Raw genomic sequence first — 25,175 nt, 5'->3', positions numbered from 1 at the left:
CACCTTTCCGACTTGAATGTGTGAGAGATTTGATTTGTATTTACAAAACTTGCAATGGTTGTGGGGTTTTTGGATTTTGGTTTTGTCGATTGGATCCAATAATGTAATACTGGCATGGTGGTTTCTATACCACCTCTCTCACTCGGTGGATACGAAAATAGGGTTATCCAAGATTCCTACAGATAAACTGTTTTCGTGAAGTCCTTCGGCCTGCAGGTATCCTTGAAAACGGTACATTCGTTGCTCAAGCCTCGCAAACTCCCAAAAGAACATCCACGCTTCTATTTACTAAAATCAAACCAATAAAGCCTATATTTTTTGTAAAGAAATATTATGTTTTATATCATCAATTACTATTCAGTTTACAGCATGAAATCTTAGCTAATATCAGGGGTTGACACTTAACAGGGGGGGAGATTGACTGATGGTTACGAACAAGAACTCCACTGATGGCTGCGGTGGTGGATTTCCAATTGAGGGACGAATTATGGAGGTAAACACTGCACCGCGAAGCTTATATGATGGAGATTTTCATCCATCACAAGCCATGGCCATGGTGATGAAGAGAGATTGAATGTTGCAAGCAGTAGTTGGATCCCTCTCTCTCTCTCTCTCTCTCTCTCTCTCTCTCTCTCTCTCTCTCTATATATATATATATATATATATTCAAATGGAATGGAATCAATCATGAAACTGTATATGGTAATTGAACAGTCTAATATACAAAGTAGCTGATGCCTGATGGCTTGGGCTTTGGCCACATACAAGACAACGAAAAAGAGACGTGAAACTGAAAAAAATGAGGGAAAAAAGGCAACAAATTTAAATATACAAGTCCCTCTTTTGACATTCACACGGACCAAACCTCGCGAAGGAGTTCATACCTTGCATTTATGCTAGCATAATCAGTATGTTCCTGTTTAACATTCCCATTTGCCGTGATCGTTGGTGAAGAAGGCAGTTTTTCAATGATGGATGCAAGAGGAGAATCCAGCTCCTCTAGTTCTTCATCACTCGTATACCCCTTCCTCTGTACTGCAGACGCACTCGTTGCCAATGGAGATTTCTCTCCAGCCTCTGCAACTTTCTCTGCCACCTCAGCCGAGGAAGGAGGGTTGTAAATAAAAGGGGCAGCTGTATAAGGGAAGCTTCTAGCAGAATCTCCTGACAATCTCCGCTGCACAGTGCTCTAATCAAAGGAAATAGCCATACATCAAAGACTAGTTACCAGCAATAATCCCAGAGGAAAAAACTGATCAGGCCTTTATAGGCACCTAATCCTTTTTATGTAAATTGCCAACATCTGGTATGGGATCTATTTATAATGTTCCAAACCTATCTACATAAATGCACGAGTTTGCAAGTACTGGAGCTTGAGATACCAAAACGAGATTTTTTAGACAGCTCCGAGGGTTTCTATGAAAGTAAATTATACCTCAGCATTAAGCGCCTCCAATACAGCTCCTGGGACAGGATCAGGACAGAATTCATCTGGGGTAAAGTTGCAGAGTATCCGTTTGATCAATGGAAGACTGATTGATGGGCACACCTAGAAAACACGAGACCAAAAGGTTCAATCAAGTTAGAGATATGAAACTCAACATAGATGAGAAACTAAAGCCTATTCAACCTTAATGTACTGAAACAGACCTCCTCTCTAACGGGTCGGTCCATAAGCATGTCCTTTGGAAGCATCAGGAGATCACTCAACTCATTAAGAAGAAGAAAAGATTTAGGTTCACCAGCTCCACCCTGCATGTCATCATCCTCACTGCCATGCTGATTTTCCTTCAGAGAATCATCACTATCCATGCCAAACATATCAGTAAGCCATCTAGACCAGTTGCCAATCTGCATGAAGGGTAGCCTCATGTTAACTCATGGAATAACAATTCCTTAAAACCTATAGACTCGGGATGTTCTAATACAGTGATAGGTCACATTGATAAGGAAACATTGCACTCCAAACATTTCTCTCTCTCTCTCTCTCAGTTTTTTTCTAATACAGAAGTAGACAGATTTTGCTGGAGCTGAAAAATCAGATCTAAAAAACAAAATTCAGGTTGATTTCAGTCGAAATTACTCTCTGGACTCAAAATATTATAAGTCAAAGTGAACTAATTGGTGATGTCCTCTCTCCAACAAACTGAAAAATCATTCATATTTGAGAGGGCCAGATCTCAATAGATGAGGCAGTCAACTTTTTAAGGCAATGGTTAGATAAACTGTGCAAACCACATAACAGTAAACTGAAACATAATACATACAGAATTTTTGAGTTGGGCACCAGATCCAAAACTCAAATCTCCAGCTGGAATAGGCAGAACCTTGGAATCAACAATGGGATCTGATATAGGATCAGTTGGAATCTCATGGGCAGACTCACGCAGAATTGCATTGAACATTGCAAAATCTAGTCTGTCAACACATCGTTCCATAACCTGATCAAAGGAATCACACCTAATTAATCCATCAAAGTAAATAGAACTTAAGGACGCTTATAGAAGACAGAATTTGCTAGGAGATCAAGGAAGATGAGAAAATTGGATAGCCTGAACTTCTAATTCAGTGCATGTGACAAAGAAATCGAAGTTATGGAAAAAGGACAAACAGTTGCTAAAAACTTCGTACCATTCTTGCCAATACTGGCAAGCAACCACATTCATGTCCCCCTGCTCGAACAGGGCATAGCCGTTGCAAAGCATCCTGAAAAGCATTTTTCCAGAGGTTGACAGAAAAGCTGCCTTGCTGCTGGTCACCCACTGGTCCCAACAACCTTCCAATGTTTTTATTGGATGACATATTCTCAGATGAGGAAAGCATGTTCGGAGTTAAAGCCTGAAAACTCAAAATGTGGTAAGCATAAAGGAGGAGAGCAGGCTAAAGTCATTCATAACAATTATAGTCGGTTAGAAATTACCTAATGGCTATACAAAAGCTTAATAGCAGAATTTTATTTTAAATTAAAAAGAAAAAATTGCTTCGGTTGTTTTTGTTATAGTATCCAGATTGCTTCGTACTAACTAATTATTCAGCTTTTACCTGCCACCAAACTGACTCAACTATCCGAGAGAAAATCCAGGATTCAACTTTTTCTAATGCTGCCGTGAAGGTTCCTGTCTCCTGCCAATCCTCAACAAGCTGCATAAAACCGTTAGCCTGTTTACTACCAAAGCCACCCTTCCATTTCAATGTTGTAGACTTCCCTTCACTGCTCTTGCTACTCCCATTTGACTCAGAAAGTCTTGCCACTGGACTGAACTGACGGGAACGCCCAAATGCTTGTGAGATGATCTCTCTCAGCACAACAGTGTTTGTCAACCAGAAGGTTAACCTTTGAACATAAAAGGATAGATTATTTGTTAGCTTTACACTCCACAAAATTTTACAAGACAGTTCAAAGAACTCTACCTATATGTACCTTGGGACATCATTACCGCAGGACTTGGCAATTAAAACAAGCCCCGACATGGTATTTTTAGCTACTGTGGCTCGCTTGTCTAGAGTCCAATGTTTGCAAGCATGAATGTAGAGTCTAGAAAGGCGCCTAGCGGGTGTGTGCACCTTATGTGCTGAGCTCCCATGCTCAGGAACCACAGAATAGAGAGAAATTTCAAGAGCAGCAACCTCTCTCAGCTCCTCTTCAAGTCTTTCAATTCTCATTTCCATTTCTTCAATCTTTTGCTCCAAAGCTGTCTCATCCTCATGTTCATCACTTTCTTCAGCATTAATTATGTCGTCATCGGTTCCAATACTCTGAGCACTATTTGAGGCCCCATCCAAGACATCAGCTTCTTTTACCTCTTCAACAGGCTTATCATCAACTCCTGCAGAAGATTCTGATGAAGTTTCAGAAGCAAATTTCATTTTCTCCGAATCCGTCTCGGAAGAACTTTGGATAACAACTTTAGCAGGCCCCCTAATTGCAGTGATGGATTTCTTAGAAGTGTTATGTATTACTTTCGATTGGGGTTGGTTTGATTGGGGCTCAGATCTCTCTTTTGATCTGCCAGGTCCACTTTCTGTGGGACTCCTTTTAAGGCCAGAAGCTCTATCTACATTCTCACAATCAGCAGTCAGCAAATCCCCTTGAGACGATATTGAATCTTTTACTGACTCTGCATATGACACTTCTTCCTTCCCCTTGTTAGGATCTTTCTCCAAATCAATAGAAGGATTATCTACAACTTCATCCTTACTTTCTTTAGAGACCATTGCATTGGTTCTCAAATCTCGAGGTGCCTCCTCAAACCTGTTGAGATCATCCACATAATGTATAACCAAGTTTTCATAGACTTCAGAGGGCTCTTTGCCCGTGTTCGAATCAATTACTAAAGTACTTGAGTCTGGTTTTGAAAATGATGCTTTAGAACGGGATTCTTTTGCTTTCAAAGTTTTACTGACATTTTCTTGATGAAGTTTATTGTCTCTCCTTCCAGAGCGCTTTGTCTGGTTGTTATTTGAAATTTTCTTCTTGCCAGTCTCTTTCATACTTGGTTTTACCTTCTTAGATTGCAATCAAATGAAGAACCTAAGAAAAGGAAGAAAAGATTAAAAGTCAACAACCCGAGGGAAGCTCCTTGAGAAAATAGCCAGTTCTAGATGCACAATTGAACTGATTTTTGTTGGAATGAGTTCCTCCTCATCTAAAGTGCCAGAAACTGCTCATGGCACTCTGCCTTATTCTTCAGTAAGGCTGCAACAAGGCACCAGTTTGGGTCGTCAGAAGAACATGCCAGACAATGAACAAAATGAAATACCATTGTGCTGGGTATTGCCCATATAATTTTCTCAACTAAACGCAAACATGAGCCCGCTGGAAAGAAAAATAAAGATTTAAAGTGATCACTCATCTTGTCAGCAAACAATCAAACGGGTAACAACAAAGGCACCCGAGAGATGCAGGAAGCAGAAAAGAATAAAAAGAGACAAAAGGACAGGAGACAAGTATTTAAACCATTCAGCATGCTACAGCAGAACAACTCATGCAAAGTTGGATGCTAACTAGAAAGTTTATGTATTCACGAGGATAAAGGTGTAAGAAAGCATCTAGTGTACTCCTCTAGACCAAACCCCAGAACAGAATAGAAGCACAAAGGTGATTCTTGATTATCAACCAATGGAGAATACCATCTCAGCATTGAATTAAAGGTCGACCCAATGGGATATTAGCTTGAATTACAGACAGCGTGAAAGGGTCACACACACTAAAATGTTGTGAAAATTGCAAAAATATCAGGACCTCAAACCAGAAAGTCGAGTTGAGCACTAAGGTTGGTTCCAATTTCTCAGAGCACCTCTAAAGACCCATAAAAATTGGAAAGGGAAAAGAAACACTATTGGAAGAGCTGAGCTAAAAGATAAACAGGGCACTAGTTGCTTCATTCAACCCGACGACAAGCAAAAATGGATCGGAATCAAACGGTCACGCAGAAGGATTGAAGCGACGGCGTTTCAACTATTCGATTTGGTATGTATCATAACTACAAACAAGGGGAGAACTTGAACCACTCAAGTGACCTGTCCAGCGGTCCAGCACTCACAGACTCCCTGCACGGGGGAAGGGTCGTCATTGCCACGTAAAACGAAACCTACCATCCGATGGACCAGATTCATAAGTGGCACGATGAGAACCGTACAGGACCGACGAGACGAGTCACCGGAAAGGAACTGTAACGAGGCTTCGATACTAAGGCTTAGCAATCAAAGAAGCAACATAGAATTCCATTTCATGACCTCCATTTCATGAAATCTGCACTTTTAAAACCACATAGAATTCCATGTTCTAATTGGATGAATCACGACACCAAGCACAGCGACAAAACTATAATTAGTAGTTGACAAGCCAGATCCAAAGTTCGAAAACAAACAGTGAGAACGCCAAAATCCAAGAATTACAACTTAGAATTCAGCAAGTTTCAAATTTTACAATCAGAACAAAGAGAGAGAGAGAGATAAACATGAAGTTCAGCCAAAACAGAAACTAACAACACGGCCTCACCGACCCCGACACAAAGAAACGGAAGCGTAGAAAGCGAAATTATACAAAAAAGAGACAGTATGTAGCTAGGTATCTATCAAAAGCTTCCTTCGGACCACATATATTTCTCAGTTTCTAGCCAGGTATCTACCAAAGCTTCCTTCGGACCACATATTTTTCTCTGTTTTTTTTAAAGAACAAAGCAATAATGCGTTTCCCCTGCTGTCAATTTCCGCGGCAGCATTCAACTGACCAACGGAGAAAACCCATGACGAAAACAATAATGACAGTAATACTCAAATAGCTGTAAATTACAAAGAAAAACTGCCAAACAAGCAAGAGAGAGAGCAAAAGTGAAAATTGAAACTCACCACAACTTTTTGGTCCTCGCTTCGATAATGCCGGGTATCAGACTTTTTAATCTTCGGGATTTATTATGTGAGCAGTAGAAGCTCCTCTCTCTCTCTCTCTCTCTCTCTCTCTCTCTCTCTCTCCCCCTTAATGGTGTCTCTGTAAGAAGGCTGTACTTTCTGAGAACATTTGGCAGTGCGGGGTTGAGTGCGGGAAGGTGGACATTTAAAACGGCAAGAGTTGTTGCTGTGATTCGTGGAGGCTTCGTGGACTTTGATGTACTACGGACTGGCTGAGCCGTTGAGGTGACCGGGAGGCGTTGTCGGTGTGGAGGAAATCCACCGGGTTTTACCGGTTACTACAAGCGTTATGTGCACATTTTTTTGGTATACCTAAACTGCCATCATTGTCTCGGTTGAATTACCAACATCGTCGTTGTCTCTGATTCTTCTCTTTCTTTTCGTTTTTTTTTTTTTCCTTTTCTTGGCTGTCTTTAATATTTTCAATTTGTAATACATTAATCTAATTTATATTAAAATATTAGTACGCATATGATCTTCGAACATATCCAATGTTTCCTTCCATTAAAAATTGAACATCTTTTTTCTCTGCCCAACCAAAATATATTAAAAAATAAGTCTTATAAACAGTAAATTATTTCGAAACCGTTGGAGAGGTGATGGGTTTAGGTCGGCCCAAGTCAACTGGGTTTGTAATTGATGGGATGGGATCATTTTGCTCAAGGGTCCCAAGGAAGTTGCAGTTGCAGTGTTTATCTTCTTACTGTGAAGGACAACACCCCCATCTGCTTTGTACACTCCATCATTATAATTTTGGGTATCCCTTAAAATATTTATTCTCTTCTTTCTTTTCTTTCTGCAGCATTTTGGAAGACAACATGCATGCGTTTGCATCCTCTGAACAGACATTAAGGACCTAGCCATGATCATAAACTCATAATTAATACTGTTATGAATAGTTTAAAGAGAGGGTCTGACCTCTCTTTAGCGAACTCTATTCTTTCTACTGACATATACACTTGGCCGGATCGGTTGCATTCAGGCTGTTGGCAAGAACAGGACGGCTACATTAAAAACTACAGCATGCATTAAATGCTAAAACGAGTATTTCTGCATAATTTTACTTTTAACATGTAAGAACAAATGTTTTTTTCGTTTTTGCCCCTAAGAAATGGTTGGCTGGCCTGGGGTCAATCTTGAGCAAGTCCACAAGCCAAGTATCCAAACAAGATGAGATCTGTGCAGGAAAAAAAATATGTAGATAATAGAACAGTACTAGCTCTGAGATCTGGATCCGCCTGAACCAACTTGTTAAGTTTCCAGCTGGTTAGGCCTGGCCAGGATTAATATACGAAGAGACGTACGTTTGGATGGAGCAGACTAAAAATCAAAAGATAATTTGATTAAACGTCTATCCCCATGATCTGGGTCCATTTATTTAATGTCTCTTTGGTTTTTTAAGATTTTCTTCTCGAGTCATTTTCAGATTTTGTTCCTGCTTTGTCTTCATTCAATTAATAACTTTATGGCCCCCAACTGATCAGAATTAATCGTCGAGGAGTCAAAAGCACATAGTATTTACAGGCATGCAGGCGACAATCTGCACGACTTACCCGTGTGATCGCTTTAATACTGGCAGGTAGCTTGTCCAATCTTTACAACGTGTTAGATCAACCTCATATGCATATGCATATACACATATCAATTCTATATATATATATATATATATTATAATTTGTGTTTTTTGTTTTTTTAATATACATAAAACTTCTGAAAAAGAAAAAAGAAAGTAACAAACAGGATAAGCAATCAAGCACCGTCATGCAAATTATATGTATGCGTTTAAGCCACACCGACAAAAATGTTAACCGAAGTCAGAAATCCATTTCTGTGACCATTTTTTCGTCAGCCTTTGCTGCGGGACAGAAGAAGCTGGTGGGGAGTCTCTCAACTTTTTCGAGAGGAACCGACAATGTATACTCAGCATCAAACTATTTAAAATCTCGACCTTTTTTTATCTTTAGGAATTTAGTTGCAAATAGTTTATAGAAAAAAGTTGTAAAAAATTATTTTCTAACTTTGGGATGGAAACATCGATATTACAAAAAGTTTTGGTTTAATAGGATCCAGTTGGTAAGTGGGGCCCCGGCGAATGTGGACGCCTGGTGGGCAAACATCAGCGTGGGTCCGACGTTAGTGGGTTAGATACTGATGTCCGGATCCTAAAAATTATATTAATATATAAAGTCTTACAGATTTTAAATTTATAAATAGATAAAATTTTATATAATACATTAAATTTATTTTATAATAAAAATTATTATATTATATAAAATTAAGTTAATTTATAAATTTATTTTTATAAAATTTCAACCCTTCTCGTTTCATTTTGGAGCATCAAATGGAAGGCCAACTTTTGATTGGATCATTTTTGTCTTCTACTAATTAGCATGCGATTCTGAATAGAGAGAGACATAAGGTTTCATCAGAATTACGTGTAATATTGTGCTTTTCTCGTGTTTCAGAAATGCCTTTTCCTGAGCCTATGAAGATGAATGTGAGTGACATCTGCCATGCTAGTTTACCAATATTTGATGGGTTTTCAAGAACGATAATGAAAATAATTTTAACCATGCATTCAGATTTAAAAAAAGAGCATTGAGAATAAGCAGATATTGCTTCTGGAAAACTAATAAATTTATGCAATTGGGGAAACGATCTTTCTCTTTGAACGTCTGTTCGTTCTAGATTAGTGCAGTTTAGTCCAACCACTCATGATTTTCTGTGATTTTCTTTCACTCATTCCTTTAAGATATGAGTCAACCACTACTGAACAGTCGTATCCTAGTTATGATTGCTTGCAGAGTAGATTCATACTTGAACTGTCATATCCTATTTATAATTGCATGCAGATTAGATTCATAACAGTTTTGGAGCTTTCCTAAATATTTCTTTGTTTGCTTTTTCTGGTGCCCTATGCAAAGATCATAATGATTAACTTGGTTGATAAATATTTACGAAGATATTCTTCCAAAGCAAACACAAAGCCGACTGAGATGTGGAGCTTGGAGCTACTGAAGGCTCTGGTTTTAACTTTAGAAGGGCTACTGCTCCGGACAGACCCATCCCAGCATTTGGGCCAGTTATTGCAGTAGATATTGGGATTTTACATCAAACTTTCATTTGCTTGTTCTTGGACTCTAAAAAGATCGAATGTACCAAAAGCTTAAATTCCTTTTTTCTTTTATCTTTTTAGTTTGCAGTTTGATGCTTCATACGAAGGAAAAGGGCACCAAAACTGTTAACATCATCAATCCAACACCCAAAAAAAGCACTCTCTTTTGGCCTCTGCGTAATCATAACTAGAAGTGTAAACGTGACTATCATTGCCTAAGCACTTTCATCGAATCTTGGGCTTCCTGGCGACCATTCAATTAAGAAACAATTTGAAGAGAACAAAAGCATAACATGTTCTGTGATTGTAAAGCAAAAATTCGGTTGGTTCACCTTTATGCATACACGATACACCTTTACTAAATTATTAAGAATTCATTCTGGCGATCTCCATAGATCTTACAGCTAAAAGTGTAAATCTGTACAGAAGCAGAGCTTATATTTCTTAATAATGTGATGGATCTAACTTTATAAACCAATAGATTCGACCTGTTCTGAATTACTGGTTTTTTGTTCCGTCTCCTAATGGTAATTATTTTTATTTTTATGTGGGTCCCGTATTTATTATTTTTTTCAAAGAAATTGCAGACACTTAAGCACTCAATGACTGTAAATATCATTTCTCTTTTAATAAAGCATCATATCTCAAATAGGATGGAAAAAACGAAAAAGGAAAACAAAGATAGACAAAGCATCATAATGCAACCTTTCAGAATAAAAATAACAAGCCAAGTCATACTAGCAGCAAAACAATTAACCTGGAGAGAATGCTGAAGATGGCAACAAGGATAAAATAATACCCGTTAACCAGAAATTCATTCGTCACAATGAACCAATCTAGAGCAGGACTCCTAACTCCCAGCTACTATGATGACTAAAAATTTCTAAAAGGGGTACCGTGGCATAAAATACGATTTTGTAATTATAGAAAGGAAAATGATACTATGCCCCTGAATTTGCCCTCTAAGGTATTTTATTTTATTTTTTAATTTTTTTTATTTAATAGTTAAAGAAGTGACTATCAGTATATTGATTTTTTTAAAATTTTTAAACATGTTTACAAAATGTTTGAAATAAAAAGGAAAAGAAAAAGACAATTTGCCCTAGGGGGCACACCGAGTGGGCAAACCTGGGTAGCATAGTAGTGCTACCCTTACAGAAGACAATCAAAAGTGACCAAGGATATAAAGTGCCAAATACTGCATTAGGGTAATAGATATGTCTAAGAGAATACAATACAAAAAAGGTATAGGTGCATCCCTTGTAGTGTCGAACCTTTTAGGCGCCTAGCAATAACACCCAATTGTATAATTGTGATTTTGAAGAAAGCATAAATTCCCTTCATTATAGAAAATCAAGGTTTACCCCAAGCAATGAATGCAGGCACGGGTGGCCCTTCCTTTCAAATTTAATCCACTAGCAATAGGTTTTATTTTCATCCTTTTATTGTTTGATTGATAACGACCAACAATAGAAGATTCAGATAGAAAGATGGACAATAGCATTCCAGGCTTCTTCAAAGAAGACGAGAAAACTTCAACGCAAACTATGGAAGTAAACAAAGGAAATGAGTCCTTAAAACAATTATAAGTGACGTGACAAGGATGTTTCCAATACCCAAACCTTAATCAGGAACATATTAAATGATGAGGAGCCAATGAAGACAAGTGGTAGCCCGTATAATTTATTTTCGAGTCCAGTTAAGTTCCTTGTAGTTTCCAGACTTAACTGAAAATGGACTGTATTTATAACCAGAGATCTGTCTCTTGGACAAACTTTGAGACTTGTAAAGTTGGAGTCCAATTCCCAATCTGTATGGATTTTTTCTTAGTCAAAGTATTACGACTCTTTCTTTTTAATCCAAAATCCAGTGATAATCAAACCTCTGTATAGCCATGCAAGATCTTCAATCAAGGACAGAATATGCGTACGAGAACTTTTCAGAACGGATTGTATGATGCAATTTAAACTCGAGGTGTAATGCCAATATACTCCAGAAGTGATTACTAGCTTCTCCTATTTCTCTACTCTTTCTTCTATTTTTTTGCACTCATGTAAGCTTTTAACTCCTTAACTAGATCCGAAAATAAACCAATTTCTATCCTTAACCACTATCTGCTAAGCCCCACCTTTTCCTCCTTTCAACCCATCGAAACGTAACCTGCAAAGGGGCATAAACAGCCTCCAAATACTGTTCATGGGCACCGTCCAAAGCCATAGAACAGCCCCCCCCCCCCCCCCCCCCCAAAGAACAAAACAAACCCAACAAGGTTTTGGCTTCCTTCACCTTGTCATTAACCGATCCTTCTGTTGCATCATTAAAAACCGTAACAATTTACTACCCTTTAGTGACCAATAAATCAGCCTCTGCATTTTTTTAATGTTAAATCAACGTTGATATCAAAGCCACTAGCCAGGTTTGAAACACGTGTATGTGCTCTGGAGAATCGTTTAGAATGAGACAGACAGCCAATGGAAGACGCTTTTTGAATTCTGGAACAACTTGATGGAAACTACAAATTGATTATGTGATTAAGCCGAACCTGTCAAACCAAGGATGGTGTGATGCCCAGTGTGCAAGGAGAAACTTATAGAGGCAAGAATAAGGGAGAGAACAATGAAACTCAAGAATAGTGGGCAAACCTCAAATGCAAAAATTTGAGGCCCCTAAAGTCATTAATTACCCCCAAGATCCCATGTTTGATTGGACTAGGCGTCTATAGAAGATGTGCAACATGAACCACAAAATACCACTAAGGATATCACAAAAAGAAGAAAAAGATAGAAGTTCCCAACCATGAAGAAAGTTAAATTTTTATGGTATCTTCTCATTTTGTTTATTCTATTACGAAATACTAAAGACTGTGTGACATGATTGATAATGAACAGAGAGGTTCAAAGATGAAACCTGTAGGCTAGGCAAAAGTGAAGTGGACTGGTGTTGAGGGAGACATAAGGAGCTTAGATCCGAAAATAATTACCTCTATATCCTTAAAATACTATCTTCTAACTCTTATCCTTTCTCCTTCCCCTTCCAAACCATAAAAAACGAGCCTGCAAAAAGAGACAACTAACCACAAAAACACCGTTGGGGGCGCTGTCCACAGCACCAGAACAGCTCCTGAATTTGGCTTCTTTTATAGAGATGTCAACCCTAAATCCTAAGCCATTTGTTGCATCTTTCCAAACACTAAACCCTAACAATTTTACAGTACCCACCAATGACTTGGCCCTAGCAAGCATGAAAGATTCTATTTACCGCTGCCCTAAGTCAATTACGACACTACAAAAAAGTCAATGGCTCTCACTCATCATGTCATATCTACTCTGCCACCGTCACAAATCCAAATTACAATCATGTTACAGAGATCATAAACTGGGACTGAAAATGATGCATTTTTTAAGGAAAGCCAATATAAAATTTCCAATTTAAAAAAGCATCATATCAAAACTCAACCATGTCAAGCTCAAAGAATCAATTCAACGAAAAAAATCCAAAAGAGCTAAAATTAAAGGGAATTCCTCGTAATCATTATTGAAAACGTTTATAGGGAAAAAGAGAGTTTATAACCTATTTTCGAGACATGATTTCAGTCAAAATATCCAAAATAACCAGTAAAAACGTATTAACAAAGCTTCGGAAGAAGCCGAATTAAACAGTATAATTCGAAACAACACTTATTCAACTACATACCCTCATATAAACACCCGCAGAAAGAACACCGCGCATCAAAGCCAGATCATCATCATCATCATTATCATCGAACACAGGGAAAAGGGGAGGGGAAAAAAAGCAACGGTGGATCTGAAATCACCAGAGATCCGAGACTTAGTCGGACTCTGACGAACCGGAAGTAGATGCCTCCATCTGGAGGCGCTCGAGGGCCTTCTGGTGTGCCCAGGTCTCGATGGTGAGATCGGGTTTGGCGTTGAGGCCAACACCGAGGATCACGATAGTTAGGAAGCTGGTGATGTAGCAGGGGAGCTCCCAGTCCTCCCAGTTGCGGGAATGCCCCGGGGGTGGTGGTGGCCGGTTGAAGAGGTAACCCTTGGGCCGCTCCTCGTGGCCCGGGCTGCTCCACCTGCTCTGCCCCGTGGTCGCTGCCCCACCTCTGGTGCGCAGAGAGCCAAGGAGGCGATGGCGTAGCATGCTGGAGGCGCCGGCGATGGTTGTAGGGGAAGGCATGATGTGGTATCAGCTATGCCAAATTTGTGCGTGCGGGTTAGCTTTTGGTCGTAGACCGACCCTCAGACTAGAGTACGAGTGTGGTGCAGTTGAGTGGAGGAGAAAGCAAAGGGGTTTGGTGTGGGCCACGTTAGATGGTTTCTTGGTTGATCTGAGCCCAGCCCATTGATCTTTAAGAGGACTTCACCTTGTGCTATATATAATATGTACCTCATCCTTGGGCTCAGCCCAAATCCTGCAACATACTCTCTCTCTGTACAATTTATAATCAATGAGGAAAAGAGGAGGAGAATCCTTTTTTTTTTTCTTTTTTCTTTTTTAGAAACGGACCATTTCTAAAACCTATGGCATATTGGTAGTTTAATATAAATAATTATAGATAATTTTAGAATACATATATACGATACTCCCGTCTAATTTCAGGATAACATGTTTTAAAAATACTTATGTATATTATGATATGTCATCATGTGATAAGATGTGATGTGAGAACCACACCATCAATAGTCTTGAAATACGAAATAATAGGGTTAATCTTTTGCCACGATACCATCAGGGTGCCTTCAACCTCTTCAACATTAACCATCTATATTGGGCGACATTGACCAGACTCAACCTTTCCATATGCCATCTCGTGTAAGATTTCCAGCCACTTCTCTTCCATCCCTCCATGGCTAAAACCTGATAGAACCGCCAAAATAGTCTAGTCATACCATCAGGTTTGACTTTATTCTCTAATCTCGTCCAACCACCTCATTTCCCATCCGCATGCTTGCTAAATGCAACTAGCATTGCGTCCCCATGAGGTTAAACCGAAGGACATGGTTTGAACACTAAATAGGTTTTTCCTGCATATCGAAGCATAAAACCCCACCAATATGTATATGATATAACATTGTTCATTGCCATGCTGACAAACATAGTACAACAGCCAACATCCTTCATTATTTTCAAATAAGGATGCGCACCCAAATTTTCGTGGAAAAATAACCCATCCATCTCCATTTTTTTCCATGGATAGAATACACTAAGCATATGCCCCTCCTTCACTCTCTACCTCTCTTACTGTGTACAGTCCTGAATGAAAATTGATCAAAGAAATGTTATTTACAGTCGAAGGCCTGAAATCAAGAGGATTATTCCAGCGCTTTGAATGTTCATCAGACCATCTCATGTAAACATTTTCGACCTCCAAACCTTCAATGTGTTCCATGATGATCCCGGCAGTTGTGTGATGAACAAGTCCCCGGCATCCTGGTCTGTAATCCACCCATCCATCTGCATAGTTTGTCCATCTTCTGTAAGAGAGGTTCACATTTTTTAATCTCAAGTTTCTCAGAAGCCCACGTTTAGAACCCGACAAGAAGACACCATTTTCAGAATTTGCAGTGATGTTAATGAAAGCCAGATTAGATATTGAACCCTCCATTGACTTTGGGTGTCTTGGACAGGTTGTCACATATATAGGCTCTGCTCTTCCCCACCATGATGGATCATAGTATCTTGTGCTTATATTTATGTTCGAGAACGTAATGTCACTTGCATTTCCTGCACAAGGTGAATGCTTAGTAATCCAACAACATCATAAAAACAGAAGTACTCAAAAGCATGCAAGAAAAGCAAGACGATAAATTTACCTCCATCACGTATCTGAAATCCTAGCCCTCTATGAGAATCTACAATTGTGATATTGTCAAACAACAGACCCTTGAAATTGAACCAACTAGCACTACCCAGTTTGATTGCTGAAGATTTCGTTCGAATCCAACAGTCTTTCACTGTCAAGTTATAAAGTGGCCCAGTGTATGTCTTTGGACAGATAGCATCATCTCCTGTATCGATGTGGCACCTCGTAATGACTGTATTATTTGAATCCTCTATATCAATCCCGTCATTGTTAGGTGAAGTAAAGTTTCCATAAATCGAAACATCATGAATAGAAGTGCTTTCACATCGTACTATGTGCAAGCTGCAAATTATGCAATCTGTCCATCAGATCCATGGCAATATATGAGACTAATAGTGTAGTAAACCACAGAAATTGACCAGTGCATCATATATCAGTTTAACCACACCAGCAATTTGCAAGTTTAAATGTATAGAACAGAAAGATGATGTCTCACAAGACGAAACCAAGTTCATCATTGTCAAAAAGTAAACAAACATCCTCGCAAATATATTTTTTGTGCGGTCAAAATGTATTTCCATTTATTATAAAGACGAAAACAGTACACGAACAGCTCGACCAAATCCAGACTTCGCAATGTATTCATTGTATAGTCAATCCAACAATTTTGGACGAAGGAATTCATGGGCTGAGCTCTTTCTAGTAATCATTTCAACTAGACAGAAACAAGGAACTGCTCGTGAAGAAAAGTCACGAGCAATAACTAAAATGATAAGTTTAGAGTATACTCGAAGTGAAAGAAATGATATTGATTAAACTATTTGGAGCTTTCTAATTTAATCCTGAATTTCAAAAGAATTATATTTCATCCCTAAAGTGTCTTTTTTTTTTTAAATTAAAAAAAAAAATCAAGGCGAAAACAAACCAAAAATAAAATTACTGAAGAGCCGAGTGTACGAATGCATCTTAATATTGATATCTAATCAATTTGTCCAAGAAAATTGGTAGACAATTTCGTTGCTTCGGGAATTTCAGTATCGAACCATAATCTACCGAGCAGACTTGAGAACCATTGTAAATTAGCAAAGAGGAATTGAAGGTTGGGTGAAATAAAGAGCAACACGCACCACCAATAAGCCGGCTCTCTGAGCGTGATGTTCCAAACCCTGATGTTGGTACAGCCTATGAAGCCGACCAGCCTGGGCCTGCACTCGTCCCCGGTACAAGCCCCGGTCTGATTCCAGCTCACCATCACGTTCTTCCTCTGGTCGAACCTCTCCACGAACCCAGACCCCTGCCCGTCCACCACTCCGCCGCCGGTGATCCCCACCTCTGTCGCGTTCTCCGCTACCACCACGTACCATCTCCGAGATTCCCTCGGGTAGTCCTCCATATTCGTGCCCCCAAGGAGCGTGGCTCCTTCTTGGATGTCCAGAACGACGCCGGATCTCAGGAAGATCGTTGCAGTCAGGTAGTTGCCCGGTGGGAAGGTGACGCGGCAGGGGGAGCATGTGCAGTTGTCGATGGCGGATTGAATCGCGGCCGTGTCGTAGTGACGTCCATCGCCGGTGGCGCCAAAGTCGGAGACGGAGAGGGTGATTGGGTGAGGTCGAATGGAGACTGGGAGTTCGATGGAGGATGGGGAGGCAGGGTGCGATTGGGCGAGGTGGAGTAACAGGTGCAGCTGGAGCATCAAGACGAAGAGCAATGGGGTGTCCATTTGGGACTGGACTGTTTTTGGAATCAATCGTTCGAGTTAAAGAGCATTGTTACCGGAATAACCATATCTAAAAATAAAATAACCTTTTTAACTGTTTGAGATAAAAATAACTTGTATTGCTTATCAAAAAAAGAAAAAAAAAACTTGTATTGAATTAGTCATTTTCAAAATCTTTGATTTTTCGCTATAATAAATATAAAATTATAAACAAATTTGATAGTTATTGTACAATGAGTAAATTATTATTTAATTATTTTTCTGTAACTCTTTATCTCTCTTCTGAATATTGCAAAACATTTGATAGAATAAAATATGATTGGATTGAAAAATAGAATACTTATAATTAAAAAATATAATTTTTTAACCCATAATTTAATTAGAATATGATTACTAATTAATATATAATAGGTAGAATAGTAAAATATGATAAAATATAATATAATAATAATTAACAAAATTAAATATTTTTTATTTATTGATTATTATTAATTACTCATTACTATATAATCAATAAATAGATAATTCAATTTGAATAACCAAAGTAAAATTCATCTTATATTATTTTATTATATAATAAAAAAATAATTATTCTAATATAAAAATTAATATAAATGAAATAGTCAAAATTTAAATTTATTTTATATTTATCAAAAATGTCATTTACATATGCATAATCTATTAACAATACTCTAAATTTTTAATGTTTGATATACGCATAAATGTGAACAATTACAAAAACCCAATAATGTTGGCATGCGAAGGCTCCGTTATAATAGATAGAGAAAGATACCATTGACAAGCGCAACAATAAAATTTCTCAAACTTTTCGATTGTTCTATTTCTAAGCTATTGTTTAGAGCATATCGTCTATATTATTTAAATTGTAAAATTTAATTTATAAAATTTAAAATTTTTAAATTTATTTTTTAAATCTATTTATGTCATGTAAGCAGTATATAATATAAAGTTTTTATAGTAGCAGTTTTCAACTGATTAAAAAGTAATATTATAATCCACACTTTTATCTCATTTTCATTTTATTAGATAAAATGTGACATTTTTATTATTTTTAGATCATCATTCATTTCTTTTAAAGAAAACTCAAAATGTAATATAAAATGACACCTCATTATATTAAAAATGAAATTAGAATAAGAGTGTGATTGATATAACTTTCTCTAATTAAAATATCTTCATGTTTGTATAAAATTTAATGTGACCTTATCTGATATATCAGTCGACGTCGATGGCCATGATCATCTCTCCCTTACTAATAATTATTATTTGAATATATGGTAGGAACGTACGGGACACCCAATTTTAATTTCAGAAGTCTTATAAATTGACTTCAAATGATTGATGTAAAATTGATATACCTTATCTACAAAGATTTTACTTGTTTAAATCGTCTTTTAGAGAGATTGGGCATAATTTTTATTTTAACAAAACATAAATATGACAATCTTCTTGCGTCCTGATTTCTAGGAGTAACGGAACTTGTTATGAGTTGAAATGAATTAAGTTGAGATGAATTGAGTTCTTTATAAATAATAGTACGTTGAAATAATGAAGTAAATTTTATGAAGCCTACCTAAAATGAGTATAGATATATTTATAAAAAGTTAAAAATAATTATAAGTTCCACATGTAAATAAATGTTAAACTAAAAAAGATTGTGAATCCACATGTAAAGAAATTTTGAGTTAAAATGAATTTAATAATTTGAGAGTTTAATATTTAAATGTTAGATTCAACTTAAAATTAGATTGAACTTTCAAGTCTCAAACGAGTCCTAGTTAGCTCATACAAATCAGTTAATATTTATATGAAAAAAAAAAAAAAAAAAAAACCCCATAAATCTTCGAAAATACAAGCCTATAAAGGAAGTTGGCCCCGTTAGGCATTGGCAGTTCATACCGCTTACCCAATCAGGTATATGACACAACTCTTTGGTCTGCATTGATTCCAATTTGGCCAGTCAGTTTGCCCCTCCACACTTTGAAGCATTCAAGTTCAGTAACTGTGTTTTTGGTAGGAGAGTTTTCTCCAACTATTGACCCAAAAAAATGGGGGAAAATAAAGCTTCGAGTAATAATAGGAAAAAGTTAAAAGAAAAGAGATGCACTGCATATTATTCAAATAGCCTGTGCTTGGCACAAGGAGTGTCTTAAAAAAGAAATGTAGACAGACATCTTGACAGCATACATGAAGAAAGAAGCCGACTTCCATAATAGTTAACCAACAGTACGTTATATGGCTTCACAACAAGAATCAATCATTCATCTTAAGAACCAAGCCTTAGATTGAATGACCCTTGATGTTAGTATATATAGTAAGATCTAGATAAATATAATATATCAGAATTACTACATCCTAAATTTGAACCTCTCGAGTGAATCCGGGTTTTTCCCAATTGATTCTTCTTGCAACTAGAAGACATGAAAACCCGTGTTGAATTTCGAGGCCTTTCCTCTATTTCTTGCTAACAGCTAATATTATATCGTATATATACACCATTAGCTACTGGAAGAACTCCACCATGCCTTCACAGCTCCATCTTTAATTGGTTTGAGTGCAAAGATGCTGCAACACAGTATAAACTTCAAGTTAATATAGCTCTTTTGTAGGAATATATATATATATATATATGCTTCTAAGTGTGTCTCGCAAAGTGGCCCCAAGTATTAATGCTAACGGATATTGATTGAGGAACAAACAAATTTGGGTGTCCATGTTGTATAAATAACGCTCCACTTGATGTTTTGAGAATATGATAAGATAAAAAAAATAAAGAATCTAAAAGCCCAATACCTCTAACATCATCTGATTCATCTCTATGATGTGCTCTAAATTAAATAGGTCACGAGTAGCTGCTTTTTACTACATAGAACATGCTCTAAAATGTTGAATAATGGTCCAATTATCTGTATGATAGTTTTATGTTTTTCGTCGTATCGCCATGATATCAAAACAAGATGGAATTATCCCCTTTCAATCTTTCACATGCAAATCGTTTCACTGAATGATTATCAAATCATTTTAATGACATCCGTTTGAGAAGGTATCATGCAGTAAAAACCCCCATTAAGCTAAACTCTAATCTACCTGAATTTGCTGATTCGTAATTCAAAAGGGAGTTTTCCATCGTGATGAAAGTATGGTTGTCTTCTTCCCTTCCCCACAGTGGTCGGTGAAGTGCATCAAAATTCCATTGCTGTTGATGTTGCTGTCTGTTTCCATTGAAAGGAATTTCTGGCCACAAAAGGGGAGAAACCATGCTGTGGAAGTTACTGTCCGCTAAAGATCCACTCTGGAGAGGAGAAATTATTAGTTGTATACAATGAGAATAAAGATACAAGTATGAAAAAAGATAACAACAATAAAGATGCAATGTAAATTTAAAGGAAGTACTTGCTCCAAAAATTAGTGTAGTTTGTCGAGGTAACTGAATCACAATACTCTAAATTAACTGAGGAAAAGTGCAGACTCTATAAGTTGACAACACAACAAGACAATAGTACTAAACGTATCCAATGCCAAAACTATGCCTTGGACTTGTACTGCTTAAGAGTTAAGACCATTTGGGGTTTAGACATTCCAATAGTGAAAGGGCAAGCTGTTACTATGAGTTCCTTAATCTTGTCGCATGATCTGTTGAACTACATCAATGCAAGATTGGTTAAATTGAAGGAAGATGTGAATTACGAAGGATGAGATATAGAAAAGGTGGTCCAAATCTTACTGTCCCCATATATGTTAGTGGTAAACAGTCATTTAAGAGCTCGCGTGGGTGTTTATATGGTGCAAAATTTGGATCAAAATATTTCTGTTTTTTCCCATTTCAACTACTACATAAAATGTGCAATCACTGCCACTGGTATTGGTAAGTAGATAGTCATCATCTTCATGATTCCCTAGAAGCTCTTGAGGAACATGGTTCCTGCTGAAACAAAGAGCGGCTAAATAAATCTGGATTTGTACGGCTAGGGTGCAATGGAAAACACCTCCCAGCAGAAAAACTAAATTGTTAATCGAACTCACAAACAATATTTCAATTTTTTTTGTTAGTAGAGAGATAAAGGATGATAAAGTATTATGCATGCTTACCTCTGGAGCAAATAAACTGTCAAGGTTGAAATCAACTCTTGGGTTGACTGTCGCAAGTCTCATTGATAAGAGCTGAAACCAAAGAATTATTCAATCAAAAGAAGATCAAGCCAATAGAGGATAGTTTAAACATTATTACTATATTGTTTGATCCGTCTTTCACCATCCTAATTAACTCTGTTGAAAAGAAACACACACACACACAGTGCTAAAATTTAAACATTCTGTACTTCCAAGCCCCGGAAATCTCTGTGAAGATGACCAAAAGCACCACAAATTTAATCTTGTGAAGATTAATTAATTAGCTAGATTAATATTATCAGTTTCAAGACAAACGCTACCCTTTTTTTCTAGTCCATTATATCACGTTAGTTTCAGGGCAAGCAATGTCTTGAGGGGTTTATCCAGAGGATGAGCTCCATGTCCTCTGCCATCTTCCACCATTCCATCAAAAGGTACTGAAGGACCTATCTTTCTAGCCTTATTCGCAAAATTCTATTGAAAAAGTTTCTTTAAAGTTTAACATTCACATCATTGTCAAAAAACTATTCCGTGTATGGGATCTGCAACTCTGACCTCAACTTGCCGTTGCAGTGATTGTACGTGGTTGATAATTTCGTCCAGAACCAATGCTGTGCCAGAAATCTGCATGGCAAATGTCTATTTCAGGTTATTAACTTTCTAAATGAAAAGACTATCTCTTTCAAAGAAATTTTCCAATTGCTTCAAACAAACTAGTAGAGCCTTTTGAACTCCCTTGACACACAGTGACGAAACATGGCATGTGGTTACCAGCCGCTTTTTGTTAGGATGAATTATGTCAGCTCATTACATACAATATGGGGCAATTGTTTTTTTTTTCCTAAAAAACTTGAGCAATTATTAATTGCACTCGTTTTTGAATCACCTATCGGTCAAAAGAAACATAATAAAAAACATGTAGAACACGTTACAAAAGGCTTTTTCACGATCCTGACAAAGCCTTCTTATCAATCTCTAATAAAGAAATGCTGTAATAAAATTGAAGGAAAAACTTGTGTTACCCATGATGGTGACCCTACTTTGGTCTTTTCATTTAATGACACTTTCAAGTACACTCAGATCACGCATAGAGCCTTAAAGCACACCAGAGTTTTCAGGAAGGGAAATTGTTCTTTCGTCGCCCTTTCCTCGTCGTCCCATCAAGGGATAGATACAATGCACCTTGCATGTGGGATCAAAATTTCCCTCATTTATGGGACCCATATATATCTAATTCAACATACCCACTTTATTTGTCTCCCCAGCACTTCTAAGCAGCATCCATCTAGCATATTCCATGGCCAAAATTCTCAAATCCTAGCCCATGAAAGCATTTTCGTCATTTTAAAATCCAGTCAAACAATTTTGAACTTACTCAGCAGGGAAAAAAGGAAAAAGATAGAGAGAGAATTTGAAATATATATATATATTCTTTTGAATCTTTGATCTAAATGTCAAAGTGCAAACTGTATCCCACAGAGCGGAAGAAATACGAATTTCCAAATAAAGACAGAATGTCAAAATTAACCTCAAAGTGGGTGCTGAATTAACCAAACCACAGACCAAGAATTGAAATTACGAGAGTGCCACCCAGACAGCACCCAGATGGGCACAAAAGCAATCGCTTTCGCGAAAAGGCGACAAGGGACAAAGACGTTATGAAAGCGCAAAATCCGATTAACATGATCGTACCTTTAAGGAGACAATTACGACAAACAATCACCGACTAATGATTAAGATTAAGACTAATTTAGCTAACCTTACTGCAACCGGGGACCAGCTCCTGCAACAACTTCATCCGAGCATTAATTTTCTCTCTCCTCGCCTGCGAATTTTTAATACAAATTAATCAAATCGTAAACTTGGGTGAATCCTATTGTGATGAAATTTTTAGAAAACAAAATAATAATTAAGCCGTAATTAGTGGTTAATTAAGAGAATACTCGCTCTGCTAAGCTATGGCTATCAGTCGCTTGACCGCGACGAGCTCTGACGTGAACGTAAGGAAGCTTCTCAGCGTCTTGGGAGATTTCGATCTTGCTCTTCTTCGTACACCCTTTGCCCTGAATTTTCCCCCAAAGCCGAAAGTTGGTTCAAGTTCAGATACGGAAGTGGCGGAAATTACCGAAAAGGAATTCCCCAAAAAATAAACAAAAACAAAACCTTGGATTTTACCTTCTTCTCCCGCTCCTTCCTCTTCTCCGACCTCTGGTTCTTGATATTCACCGCCGGATCGGAAACCAAGAGCTGGGATGAGTTGGGGTTCGAATCGGTCTCTGCTGGCTCGCTCTTCACCTTCTCCAAGTTCGCGCTTGAATCCGACGGCACCGAGCTCGTCTCCGGCGAGTGCTCGCCGGAGGCGAAGACCGAGAACTTCGCCGCGCGTTCGATTAGGACTTTGTTTGAAGGAAAGGTGAGATTGCCGTTGAACGAGGGGAGGTACGATTTGTGGTCGTCGTTGATTCCGTGGAGAGGCTCTCCGGATAGCGGCACCGGAACTACTTCGTCGGAGTGTGCCGAGTGGAGGAGTTCCATGGCCTGCGTCTCCGGGAGCTGGAGAAGCTCTGTGAAGGAGCTCCCATTTTCCGGCGGTACGGTCATGAGCCGGTGGATTTCCTCGCGGAATTGGAGTGATTCGAGTCCAGTTTCCTCGCGGTTGGGCCCGATGGAGATGGATCGGACTATGGTTCCTAGATTTGGCTCCATTGTAAGCTCTGGTGTCTCCGAATTAGATTAAATCGGTTACTGATTGGACCAAACCCACCTCAATTTCGAAGAAAAACAATTAACCACTCGATAAATTCAATAAATTAGAACCCCAACTCACAATTCATTGCTATATTCTAGTAAAAAATATATAGTGAAGCCCCAAATAAGCCCTTAGGCAGTATTGAGTGTCGGTTCGAAGGAAATACAGTCAAGAGAGACAGTGGAGAGTTTAGAGAGACAATGGAGGGGATGGAGGTTAAATGTTGGTAACTCTGTATCCGAAAGAGTTAAGAGGAAAGGTGTTTCAATGGCGGTCAATCTTTCTCTCTCTCTCTCCCACTGCTGCTCTGTGTTTTCTCTGCTTCCGTGTCTCTCAGAGATTATTTCTCGACCATTTGAAGCGTAGCGAAAGCAACGTTTCTTCGGCTGCTCCATTTATAGGCCTTGGTATGTACGGCTGTAGGTGTACAGTTCGTTAGGCAGAGAACTGAGATTGAAAAAGGAAAGCGATTCTCAAATTTACAAATATTGGAAAAATTCACATATCCTATCTTACGTTACATATTAACTTATGATTTATAATTTTTATCATTCTATTTAAATGTATATTAATATATAAAAATTTATATTTAAATAAAAAAATAAAAGTAAAAAATCACATATTAAGACATGATGCAAAGATAATAAGTGATAATTTACTATATTAACGTATTTTTAATTTGCAAGATTTTTGTACAATGGGAACCTTTTATTTTATTTTACTTCAAAACCCATCAGATTAAGGAAAATTCAAATCAATTGCCATTTGAATTTATTATTATTAATATATAAACATGGGTTATTTAAAAATTGTGAAATGAGAGCGGCTAAAAATATAAAAAAATCTCACAAATTCATGTGGCAGGATACTAACGCGTCACTTTGATATTTTCTTTTTCCCCATTATTCTCCATCACATGTGCCCCTCACCTCTTCCCTAAACCCTAGAGACCCCATCAGTGCAGTTAAGCGCCACTACATCCGACCATCTTCCTATACTCATCATCGAACACTATGCTTCTCTATCTTCCTGTTAAGGTAATAGGAGTGTCAAATTATATTAACAAATTGTATTTATATCGTGTCAAAACATATATATTATATTATATGGGTAAACTAGAACCAGACCCGTTAAGTTTATTGTGTCAACAAAAATAATTCTAACATGATCCATTAATATAATAAGTTGTGTCGAACATTATGCTTCTCTATCTTCCTGTTAAGGTAATAGGAGTGTCAAA

General features: G+C 37.7%; 4 protein-coding genes across 12 annotated transcripts; all 4 read right to left on the bottom strand.

Annotated features, from left to right (window-relative positions):
• Positions 1–676: 676 nt before the first annotated feature.
• LOC122278217 lies at positions 677–6,558 on the bottom strand. Of its 8 annotated transcripts, none has more exons than XM_043088357.1 (9): positions 6,352–6,558; positions 4,621–4,696; positions 3,422–4,531; positions 3,043–3,334; positions 2,632–2,838; positions 2,268–2,441; positions 1,651–1,851; positions 1,436–1,549; positions 677–1,189 (listed from the first exon to the last, which is right to left on the bottom strand). In XM_043088357.1, exons 3-9 carry the CDS (start codon positions 4,489–4,491, stop codon positions 851–853), a joined length of 2,397 nt encoding a protein of 798 aa, XP_042944291.1. In that variant the 5' UTR covers positions 4,492–4,531; positions 4,621–4,696; positions 6,352–6,558; the 3' UTR covers positions 677–850. The 8 variants fall into 8 exon arrangements, with proteins under 8 accessions (XP_042944291.1, XP_042944293.1, XP_042944288.1 ...); XM_043088359.1 differs by lacking the exon at positions 6,352–6,558 and adding an exon at positions 6,006–6,055; XM_043088354.1 differs by having other exon boundaries at positions 3,422–4,816.
• Positions 6,559–13,034: 6,476 nt separating this feature from the next.
• Positions 13,035–13,797, bottom strand: LOC122279371. Its single transcript, XM_043089995.1, has one exon. The coding sequence runs from the start codon at positions 13,709–13,711 to the stop codon at positions 13,355–13,357; it is 357 nt and encodes a 118-aa protein (XP_042945929.1). The 5' UTR covers positions 13,712–13,797; the 3' UTR covers positions 13,035–13,354.
• Positions 13,798–14,566: 769 nt separating this feature from the next.
• On the bottom strand, positions 14,567–17,100 carry LOC122279370 (exo-poly-alpha-D-galacturonosidase). The gene is made up of 3 exons (XM_043089994.1): positions 16,466–17,100; positions 15,349–15,680; positions 14,567–15,259 (listed from the first exon to the last, which is right to left on the bottom strand). Exons 1-3 carry the CDS (start codon positions 17,056–17,058, stop codon positions 14,739–14,741), a joined length of 1,446 nt encoding a protein of 481 aa, XP_042945928.1. The 5' UTR covers positions 17,059–17,100; the 3' UTR covers positions 14,567–14,738.
• A 2,063-nt stretch (positions 17,101–19,163) lies between these two features.
• On the bottom strand, positions 19,164–24,320 carry LOC122279717 (transcription factor bHLH48-like). 2 transcript variants are annotated; one of them, XM_043090502.1, is made up of 7 exons: positions 23,362–24,320; positions 23,130–23,249; positions 22,946–23,011; positions 21,742–21,825; positions 21,166–21,237; positions 20,164–20,368; positions 19,164–19,641 (listed from the first exon to the last, which is right to left on the bottom strand). In XM_043090502.1, exons 1-7 carry the CDS (start codon positions 23,890–23,892, stop codon positions 19,604–19,606), a joined length of 1,116 nt encoding a protein of 371 aa, XP_042946436.1. In that variant the 5' UTR covers positions 23,893–24,320; the 3' UTR covers positions 19,164–19,603. The 2 variants fall into 2 exon arrangements, with proteins under 2 accessions (XP_042946436.1, XP_042946437.1); XM_043090503.1 differs by having other exon boundaries at positions 21,742–21,810; positions 23,362–24,319.
• Positions 24,321–25,175: the final 855 nt, after the last annotated feature.

This window comes from Carya illinoinensis, chromosome 10, assembly GCF_018687715.1.
Source record: "Carya illinoinensis cultivar Pawnee chromosome 10, C.illinoinensisPawnee_v1, whole genome shotgun sequence".
NCBI classification, from domain to species: domain Eukaryota; kingdom Viridiplantae; phylum Streptophyta; class Magnoliopsida; order Fagales; family Juglandaceae; genus Carya; species Carya illinoinensis.
Note: the sequence above shows the minus strand (reverse complement) of the source record. Positions and strands in the feature narration are given on the sequence as shown.